General features: G+C 66.0%; 1 protein-coding gene across 1 annotated transcript in view; it reads left to right on the top strand.

The window, feature by feature from the left end:
• The first annotated feature begins 973 nt into the window (after nucleotides 1–973).
• Nucleotides 974–10609, top strand: part of SPEG (SPEG complex locus) — a 47648-nt gene continuing 38012 nt past the window's right edge. Inside the window, 2 exon segments of the mRNA XM_019470904.1 lie at nucleotides 974–1010; nucleotides 2466–2975. Of these exon segments, the coding sequence (XP_019326449.1) occupies nucleotides 974–1010; nucleotides 2466–2975 (547 nt within the window).

The raw sequence follows: 10609 nt of genomic DNA, 5'->3' as shown, positions 1-10609 counted from the left end.
TCTTCAGGCGGCTGAAATAAATAGCGGAGCATCACCCCTTCCTCCCAGCACATCTCTGGGGCAGGGATGGGATGGGGTGGCGGGGAGGTGGCACCCAGGGGAGGCATCGCACGGGCCCCTGGGGCTGGGCTGGGGTGGATGGGGGGGTCAGCATCCCCCTGAGCCATCTCTTCCCTAGGCTGCTGGTCCCCCCAAAATGTGTGTCCCTCACATTGAAGGTGCACCAGAGCATTTTGCTGCCTGTGGTGATGGGTTTCCCAGTTGCATTGGGTGGGGGAGCCCTGCTGGGACTGGGGGCAGTGGCAGCCGAGCACTGAGCAGGTTTGGAGGGGCTCGGGGGTGGGGGGGGGCTGGGGGCCACACCCCCCTCCCCCCCGCCATACACCCAGGGCCTCACACCATGGCCTGGTGGCTCTCAGCCCCACAGCTGCCCCCTTTCTGCCCTCACCCGGGCCAGTCCTGCCCCAGACCCACACCTGCCTGGGACCTCTCCAAGCCCCCCCCATTGCCACCAACCTACAAGCAGAGCCCCCCTCATCCCAAATCTACCTCCTCCTCGGCACCCTGCAGGCATCAGCCCCACCACCCCACACCTGTCCCTACCCCAGGCTCAACCTCCAGCCTCAACCTGCCCCCTACGCCCTCTCCCCCCAACACACGTGCCCCCCTCCCCGTGGTTGGGATGTGGGGGTCTTGGCTTCGGCTCCTTTGCCTCAGGGATGGGGGATGCAGCAGGGGAACCCAGGGTCGAGTATCCCACAGGGGAAAGAGATTCAGAGTTGCTCTGCCCCAGGAGGCGTCGGAGGATCCCCACCCCCCTGCCAGGCAGCAGAGCCCGGAGGGCAGTGTGGGCTCAGGCAGCAGAGCCCTGGCAGGGCAGTGGGCTTGGCAGGCAGTGGCGTTTTAGGGACAAGGCAGGTGCTGCTGCCAGCAGTGGGGACGGGGCTGGGGGGGTCCTGATAAAGAGGCCAGCATGGCAAACCCCAGTTTTGGCTGCGGGGCCGGCAAGGGTCGGGGGGGGGGTGTCGGATCTCAAGGGCTGTCTCCAGCAGGTGGCCCTGTGACATCGAGGACGGTCCCCAGGGCTGCCCTGGGGAGGGATGGCACCTCCCTCCCTGCCCGGTCCAGGCTGGCTGGGTCAGGGCTCTGCCCCTGGGGATGGGGGGACGGGCGGGGAACAGAGCAGCCCTTTGCCCGCAGGGCAGTGCAGGTAGGGAAAAGCCCCCCCAAGCCTCTCGTGGGCTTCTCCTCCAGCCCCCAGAGAACCTGGGGCTTGCTCAGCTGCTCTGCAGCTGGGCTGTGGGTCTAGCAGGGCATCCTGCTCTGGCGTGCCCCAGCCACCCAAGCTGGGGGGATCCTGGGATCTTCTCTTTGCCGGTGATGCTCCACTGATGCCAGTGCCCTTGGGCCAAAGCTGGCGGGGCTGGTCTGCAGCTGGGAAGCAGTGTGCCGTGTCGCTCGCATCCTGCTCACCCAGATTTACAGCCCCCGGCGAGGGCGGCTGGGGCCAGGTGCCGAGACGTGTGCCATCGCGCCGGGAGCCGGGGAAGCCCTGCCTTGCCCGGGGGTGGTGAGGCAGCACGCGGCACAGGCAGTCCCTGGTCGCTCACTGTCTGGAGCACAGCATGTGGGAGCTCTCATGGGGCACCCCAAACCCAAACAGCGGGGTGCTCCTGCTTCAAGCAGGACTTGAATGGGGGGCTGTCTGGGACCCACACTGCCCAGGGCAGCGAGACAGGGGCTCGGTGAAAGAAATGGGGTTTCGCTGTGTTTGTAGCCTCCTGGCAGGGTAGATTTGGGGTGAGCAGGGATGCAGGGATCCCCCTCTCTGCTGCCCGCTGGGGATGGGGCAAGGGGGCCCTGTGGGGCTGGCTCCTGCCCGGGGTCTCGCGTTGCAGGAAGCATGACGGTGTCCTTTCCCTCCACATGCCACCAGGGTCTCTCTGTCCTGATCCGGTGACACCGCCGGAGAAGGGGAAGGCGGGGAGGAAGGCTGGGTCCCCCCCGAGCCTCGCTGCTAATATGGAAAGGTGCTGGCCCCTTTCTATCTTTGCAAGCGGAGCTGGGCTGCAGGGCCGGGGCGGCGGGCGCAGAGAGGGGGAGCCTGGCCAAGGAATGTGACATATCAGAGGCAGCTGCCACTTCGGGAGAGGGGGCAGAGGGAGCGCAGCTCGCCGGGGGCCGCACAGGACAGGACGGGTGAGGGGGGGGACGCCACGGCCCCAGCGCCGGGACAGCTCAGCAAGCGGCTGGCACCCGTGGGACTTGCACCCAGGCCGGCAGAGGAGCAGGTGCCGAGGCTCTGCGTGGCGTGGCGGCTTAGCAAGCAGCGAGCCCCCACCTAAAAATAGCCCCTCGCTTGCCCACGGCGCTGCGACCTTCGGGGCTACAGCCGGCGGGGGGGAGGCACCGAACCGGACGGCACCTGGACCGGGGGGCCACCACTGCCTCGGCACCCCTGGCAGGCACCCAGCACCCGGGGCTGCAGGCAGGGGGAGAAGAGGGGCACAGCACTGCCGGCTCAGGGCGGTGGGGGTCGCGGGTGTGGGCAGTGGAGCTTCAGACCACGCACCGAGCACAGGGACGTGGCAGCAGGAGCAGGGCCGGTGGGGAGCCCCGGGCGGCCCCGCCGAGCCCCGGCATCCCCCCGAAGCGCGCCAAGGTCACAGCGGAGCCAGGGGCACCCGAGGAGGGCCCGGCTCGCCTGGCGGCACCATTTTTTGTGCGGAAGCTGAAGAACGCGGCGATCGGCACCGGCTGCGACATCCGGCTGCGGGTGGTTGTGGTGGGCAATCCCCGGCCCAGCCTCCGCTGGTACCGAAACGAGGAGCTGCTGGCGCCACGCGGGGAGGAGTATGGCACCCTCTGGATCCGGGACAGCAAGAAGAAGGATGCCGGCGTGTACACCTGCATTGCCGAGAACGAGCGGGGAGAGGCCATGACCAGTGCTGTGCTGGCCATCATTGACATGGAAGGTAAGGGCGGTGTGGCCGCTGGCACAGCTGTGCTGGCACAGCCGTGGGCACGGGTTTGCCGAGGGTGGCAGCGGTGCTTTGCAGGCTCCCACTGCAGTGCATGCCTGGGGCCAGCCAGGGCTGGGCTTTGCTGTGCCCGCCCTGCTGCAGGCTGGGGTGCCCGGTGCCAGCAGCACCGGGGTGGCTCTCTGGCCTGGAGCGAGCATGTGGCTGCAGTACCTGCTGCCAGGCCAGGCAGGGTGCCAGGGCCGGGCACGGAGGTGTTGGGAGCATGTGATGCCAAGCCTGCTCAGGGCAGGAGGAGAGAGAGAGAGAAATGCGGCTCGGGTGCACGGCACCAGTGGTGCCACCCTCCGCAGCCACCGACACGGTCCCTGGTATCCCCCGGTGCCCCTGCACAAGCCACCCCCGTGCACCAGCTGCCCGCAGGCAGAGCTGCCCGTGGCACCACCATCACCGCTGTACCAGGCGCCGGGGCTGCACTGGGAGAACTGGGACCCTCCGGGTTTGGGACCGGGGGGAGGAGCCTAACACTGCAGGAGGCGGGGTTGTCAAGTGGGCAGAGCCTATGCCCTGCAGTGGGCGGGGCCTGATGGTTAATTAGCAGGGGTGGAGCCAGCTTTTGCTGGACCCTTAGAGCCCTGTGGCAGCCCCTCTGCTCATCACCCCTGGGTGCAACAGCTGGGCATGCTCCTCTGGTGTGCAGGGAGTGCATGGGGGCTGCTGTGGGCCCTTGCCTGGGTGGGCCTCATCCTGCACAGGGGCCAAGCAGGTTTGGGGCTCAGCCCCCTCTGCCCCAGGATGGATGCCACCTCCCTGGGGTATTGCAGACCTGGGTGTCGGGGAGCGTGTGGTGCTGGCCAGTGGCACTGCTCTGAGATGCGAGCTGTGCCGTCTGCGTGGGGACAGCAAGGGCAGGGAGCGAGGGAGGCGGCGCTGAGCCCTGAGGCTCCAGGGAAGGAACTGCACCCGGGGCTTTGCAGCACGGGAGGCAGGCTGGAGATGCTGCACCTTGAGGGGAGGACTGGGTGGCAGAAGGAGCCTTCACAGTGCTGAAGGGGAGCAATGGAGGAAGAGGAGTTGCTCTGTGTGAGCCGGGAGGCTGGAGGAGCGGTGTTTGGAGGATGGAGAGAGGTGTATGTGCTGCTCATGGGCCTGGTGGGGGGACAGGGGGAGCAGAGAAGTGTGCAGGAGGGGTCCTGCCCTGCAGTGGGTCTGCATGGGCTCACTGCGCATCGCACCTTTGAGGACCGTGGCACTGTGCAGTCGGATGCATGGCGCTGTGTGTGCAGAGAGCGTGGGAGACATGCACTGCCCCATGGGGTGGGAGCAGCCTGTCCTGGAGGGGCTGGAGGGAGGGGGGGTCACCCTGTTCTCACACTCTGGTGTGCAGCTGCACCTCTCCATGGCACCGCTGGCCCGGGTCCCCCTGCCTCTGCTCAGTGGTGCGGCACTGCCTGATTTCCCCAGGTGCCCGTTCCCATTGTGCTGACGCACTCGTCCCTGCTCTCGATTCCCAGCTGCTGGCCCTCGCTGCTGCCTTTCTGGAGCAGCTGAGGGAGGGATGGAGCAGCCAGGATTGCCTAACGTGTGGGGTGAATGTCACCCTGCCCCAGGCGCTCCTCCCGGCAGGTGCTTGGCCATGGGTGCACCACCATGGAGCAAACAGCCTCCCAAAAAGCCAGCCCCGGGGCAGAGATGCCTCTGGAGCCATGCAGGCTCTGGGGCACCAGGCTGGGTGAGGAGCATGGCAGCCCGCAGTGTGGCTTTGCCCCTGCCCTGGGACAGAACGGTCTCCACAGTGTGCTGCGGCAGTGCCCAGGGAGCACCATGTCCTGTCGGGTGCTGGAGAGGGGTGCTGGTGTGGAGGTGATGGGATGTGGTGGGGGGTCCAGCCCTATTGTCTGGCCCTGTTGCAAGGCTCTGGCACTCAGCGTGTTGTTCCCCCGAGGCCATTTTCTCCATGCCAGCAGCCGAGCGGTGAGACGGGTCATCGTGTGAAATGGAGGAGCTGTGCCACCGCTCTGCACTTGCCTGCCCTGACACCCTGCCAGGATATGTGCCGTGGCTCTCCGGCCTCCTGCACGGAGGCCCTGGCTGCTCAGGGGCTCCCCACGCTCCCCGCCGAGACCCAGCTCTCTGGGGACTGTAGAAGGTCCACTGGTGGCTGCGCCGTCCCTGTGCCAGGCAGGGACACCCCATCCTTGTTCCCTGGGGGGCCCTGTGAGCTGGGTCATAGGCCAATTATGGCGCAAGGGGGATGTGTGCAAGGTCCCCAGGCAGGATGAGGTCCTTCTCTGGGCTCAGGGTCCTGGCCCTCTGGGTCTGGAGGTATTGGGGTGCCCTTGCTCCATTAGCCTCTGACGGGTCACAGTCTCTGGTGGACACAGAGCCCGGTCCTCCACCTTCTCTCCCCGGCGCGCAGGCCAGGCTGCAGCTCTCCGTGGGGCCAGCATCAGCTCTCCCCAAGGTGGCTCAGGTCACTGCTGGTGGGGTGTGGGGGCTCTGTGCTGCCCAGCTCCATGCTTGGCCCCGGCAGCTCCTCCTGCACCAGATCAGCATTCCCCCTTGCTCACACGAGCCCAATTTAGCTCCTCTAATCCCTTGCCCTGAATCTGTCGCTCCACCCCACTAATGATTTTCTCCTGCTCTTCTCCCAGGTCCCCCGAGTGCGTCAGTGCCCAGCATGGGGAGTGCATGCATGGGGCTGGCTGGGCAGCCAGGCGCAGGGGCTCCCGGGGGCACACCATCCCCGCTGTGTCACACTGTCCCCGCCGTGTCCCACCACTCTGCCCCTCTCCTGCTGCAGGTTTTCCCTCGTACCCTGGCTCCACGGGCACAGGTGGGGTGCGTTGGCCCTTCTCACACCAGCACCAGCCTGGTCCAGGGGCTTCCCAGGTCCATCCAGGGACCCTCCAGACCCTTCCAGCCAGCCCTGGTCCCCACTGTGGCTCCATTGCCCCCAGGCTCACTAAAGCCTGTATCACGTCTCAGCTGCATCTCCTGAATTTTTCCCCTGTAAACTGGATTAAATCACCTCTTAAGAACCTGAGCTAATCTCCTTTTGGAGCCCAGCCCTCCCTCGCCGATGCCAGTGCTGCCTGATCCTCCCCACCGGGGCTGCCTCTTGTTTCAAGGTTGGATCTGTCCGTCTTGGGTTCCCAGCGCAGGGTCTTGCTCCACTCGCCTCCACCTGCACTCAGCAATCAAACTGCCTTGGAACCTTTCCTCTGCCCAAGGAACAGCCTGCACCCGCCTCAACTTGGGGGCAGGGAAGGGGGCAGGAGCTGCCTGTGCATCGTGGCCCTCCACGGCCCCTTCCCGTCCAGCCCAGAGTTACAGTGGGGCAGTGTGGGCATGCTTTTGCAGCTGGTGGTGCACAGCAATGGCACCCCGGTGGGGATGGCTGCACTGACAGTGTCCCTGGTGGCTCAGCACCTCTGGCTGTTTATCTCGGTGCCTAATTTTAGTCCCTTACTTTGCAGCACCATGCCCATGTTTAATGCCAACTGCCCCTTCCCTCCAGAGCCCCGGCCAGGCCTGCTCAGGGACCAAACAGGACCTAAAGCCTCCCTTTGCTATCTCCTCCCTCCCATGGGACTCTCTGGGGCTGCCTCAGTTTCTCCTTGCTGTCCCTGGCTGTCCCTGGCTGTCCCCCCAGCCCCAGGGCACAGCAGCATCTCGGAGGAGCCCGGGATGCAGCAAGGCTCCAGCCCAGGCTGCCATGCCCCACCGTGGGGTGGGCACCATGCCCGGCTGTGCCAGCGCAGGGGCTGCCTCTGCAGAGCTGCTTGGCCGGTGCCAGCCCGGGTGCTGGTCCCAGCTGGTGGAGGGACAGGTTCCCCAGGGCTGGGCAGTGCAGGGGGGACAGAGCTGGACCTGGCCCTCACGATGCCTGCAGCCAGCAGGGCCGGACAGAGGACAGAGCTGGACCCGGCCTGCCTGCAGCCAGCAGGGCCAGTGGACTGGCTAGCCACCAGTCCCCAAGCACAGCCACGCGCCCTGGGGCTGTGCCCATTCCCTGGCCCTGGGGGTGGCACCAGGGCCAGCCCACGGGCAGCTGCCGGAGACCCGGGCTCCCAGCTCTGCCCCCAGCCACCTGGGCAGGGGGCTGGCGCGGTGGCCACGCGTGCCGGGTCCCCGTCCAGGGGCACTGTGGACCGGGAGGGCTGCTCCTCGGCGAGCGGAGCGGCGGGTGCAGCTGTGCTGTCAGTCACCTCTACCCCTGCCCTCTCGCCCGCTGCCGGGGGGTTATTTTTGCTGAGGAATGTGCCGTCCCCTCGGATTCTGGCGGGCTGCAGGGCTTGTGTTACAGGCGAGAGGCCGAGACTCGGGGCCTGCGGGTGGGTAAATATAGCACCGCCACTCGGGGCTGCGTGATGGGGCAATGGCCTCTTCCTCCTCCCAGGGCTGCCCAGTGCTCTTTGTGCCCCTCCTGCCTCCTGACACCAGGTTGCTGGCTTGTGCCCCGGCATGGTGGCACTGGGAAGGGGCTAGCTGCTTCTACCCTGCTGCCTGCACTGTTGCCTGCTTCCCCCCCTGCCCTCTGCATGCAGCCCCTCAGCCACAGGCAGGGGGGATGCCGGGAGCGAGGCTGGCAGGGCAGGGACGAAATGCCTCCTGCCATCCCGCTCTGTGCCCAGGCACCAGGAGCCAAGGTCACATTGCTGTCCTGCGTACCCGCGTCCTCCACCTGCAGCGGGCACCGTGTGCTCGGGCATCCTTCTAGTGGCGGGAAGGGGAGGAAATGCTGGAGAAGGCACCTGGGATGTCCCCAGCGCTCGGGAGAGGGGTCACAGCAGAGCATTGCTCTTCCCCAGGGCCAGAAAGCTGCTGCGGTGCTGCCCTGCCCTGTGACGAGGGCCATCCTGCTGTATTTATTTCCCCCTGGGGACGGAGCTGGGGATGGTCCCCACCTCCCCAGGCTCCCGGCACATCCCCACCTCCCGCAGACCGTCCCCAGCAGCTCCAGGAGACGCAAACACATGAAAGATTCATGCCCAGACCTCCTCCTACACAAGACGGCTGCATGCACCCGCCACCATCAATTATTCAAGCACCGAGACAAGGGGGCTGATGGCCGGGGCCAGGCGGCCGGTGCCTGGCCGGTGCTGCGGTGCAGGGGCAGGATCCGTGCAGAGCTGCCGGGGAGGCCCAGCAAGGCATGGGGAGCTGCGGCTCTCTGAGCAGTGTAATTAATACTGCATTTTGAGCAAGCGTTTGCTATCTGCTTTTCTCGGGGCCGGTGTGTGTCCAGCAGGCAAAGCTGGAGCTGGGTGGCAATGGGGCCACCTGCTCCGGCTCTGCCCCGTGTCCCTGCCACGGCTGCACTGGCCCCCGTCCCCTGCCCCATGTCCCTGTCCTGCAGAAGAGCAGGGCAGTGCCAGGGCTGCCCCCAGGCTAGGGCAAGGCAGAGGGCTGGCCCTGGGTGCAGGCTGCTGCCACCTCCCACGGGACACCTTCTGCAGACTCCGGCTTTGCTCTGGTGGGGGGATTTGCAGGTGCTGCTGCCTCTGGAAAGGACTTTTGGGCCCTGCAGCAGGCGCAGCCTCTCGGAGGTGACCCAGCTGCTCCCAGGGGTGCAGCATCTCTGGGGCAGCCCAGAGCCACTCCTGGGGCTTTTGCTGAGGGATGGCCGAGCGGCAGGGCCGCAGTCACAGGGAAGGGCTGTGTGCCCGGCCAGCCGGGAGCTGTGGCCGATGGGGCAGCAGATGTGGCAGTCAGAGGATACCCGAATGATTGCATTTTGGCTGGGCACATGTGGTCCTTCCTTGGGGCCAGCCCTGAGGCTGTCCCTGCAGGTGCTGTGGTGGCAGCACCCTTGCCCTGGCACCACCGTGTGCCAAGCCTAAGCCTCAGTGCTCCTTCCCAGCATCCCTGACCAGGCTTTTATCCCACTTGAGTGTGAAAAAAAGGCACAGGCTGTGGCAGGTCTGCTGCAGAACCACAGGCATGCACAGCCTGGGTGAGAACACCTGGAAGGGAGACCCTGGGTGCAGGGAGGCCCTGAGTGCAGGGACTCTGGCAGACAGGAGCCCCACAGCCCACCCCTTTACCCAGTCCTGGCTCAGGCATACCCATCTCTGTCCCCACCCAGGGCTGGGGGGGCCAGCAGAGTCCTCTGGCTCCGACAGGAGATTCCCTTAGTGCCAGCTCTGGCATTCGTGGGACTCTCCTGACGTACGGGGTCTCCACGGAAACCCCGCAGCATCACTTGAATTGTGGGACTGTCAGAAATGTTGTATAAACAGCTCCTTTTGTACTGGGTAATTTGCAAGTTATTATGGAGCCATGAAAAGCCTCACGTTGGGAGTCATGGGTTGGGAGGGGAAGTGGAGAAAAGCTGCTGGAGCTGCCAAGCGTCATGGGGAGCGTGATGCCTGTGTGCAGCCCTGTGTGGGGCAGCCGGCTCCCCAGGGGACAGGTGAGCAGCATGGGGACAAGCGCTGGGTGTGGAGGCCTCCAGCAGCGTCCCCACGGATGCTCTGCAGTGGGAGGGGGCCGTAAGGACAGCTGGTGGGGCTGGGACCTTGGCAGCCTCTCCAGGAGCCTGGAAAGGGGGCTCATGGGTGCTGCAGTGCTCAACGACTTGGTGAGCTGGTGATGCAGGGCACCGAGAGCTGTGGGGGGCATGGCAGGCAGGAAAGGCCCCACTGAGGCTGTGGGGCTGGGACTGCCCCTCCGGCTTATTTGCAGCATCACCTGGAGAACAGGGACAGGCCGGCAGGGCTGGGGACTCTCGGCTGGGGAAGGTGTGCCAGGGTTGCGCCAGCACCCCGGGAGCACTAATAGGTGTTAATGACCCTGACCAGCCTCACCAGGGACCCCCACCCACAGCTTCTGCCCACACCCCGGGAGCTCCAGCACAGCTCAGTCCTGGGCACCCAGTCCTGCCCTGAGCTGTGCCGTGGGTCTTCACCCCAGCACAAGGGGAGGTCTCGTGTGTCATGCAACATGGTCAGGGACAATGGCCTACCTCCCCGGGTCAAGCTTGCATCCCCCCCAGCCACAAAGCAGTGATGCAAGCCCAGGGCTGAGCAGTCCAGCCCTGCCATCCCGCGTGGGTCCTGAGGCACCCGGGGGGCAGGGTGCAAGGTCTGCCTTGGGGCACTGGGTGCCTGGGGCTGGAGGCTGTGTCGTTTGCAAGGGGGGCTCATGCTGTGGCGTGGGCAGTGCCAGGCCAGGGGGGTTGCTGTGAAGGACTGTGCCCATATTAGCTCTCGTTCGTGTGCAGGCGGGTCAAGAGTGCTGGGACCCACACCCGTGTCTTGGTAAGGGGACCTTTCTGCGTCGCTGATGGCTGGAGGATGTGGGGGACTGAGCGGAGGCTGGCAGAGTGCTGGTGAGCCTGGATCTTGGCTGGGCAGTGCCATGGCACACTGTGGCTGTGCTGCTGTGTGCAGGGTTGTGGCAGCTGTGGCAGTGGAGCTGCCCTGTTTGGGGGCACTTTGGGGGCAGCGCTTGGAGGGCAGTCACATGCAGCGCTGGCGCGGTGTTGTGTTATTCTTGTCCCCGTTGGGGTGCGTGTGGCAGCCGCGGTGGTGGGCTGTGCCCCACGGTGCTGAGCACAGGAGAGAAGAGCAGCCCCTGCCCCGGGCGGTGGGGCAGGATGGACCGATGGCAGGGGACAGCGG

Source organism: Aptenodytes forsteri, unplaced genomic scaffold (assembly GCF_000699145.1).
Source record: "Aptenodytes forsteri isolate BGI_AS27 unplaced genomic scaffold, ASM69914v1 Scaffold255, whole genome shotgun sequence".
NCBI classification, from domain to species: Eukaryota; Metazoa; Chordata; class Aves; order Sphenisciformes; family Spheniscidae; genus Aptenodytes; species Aptenodytes forsteri.
Note: the sequence above shows the minus strand (reverse complement) of the source record. Positions and strands in the feature narration are given on the sequence as shown.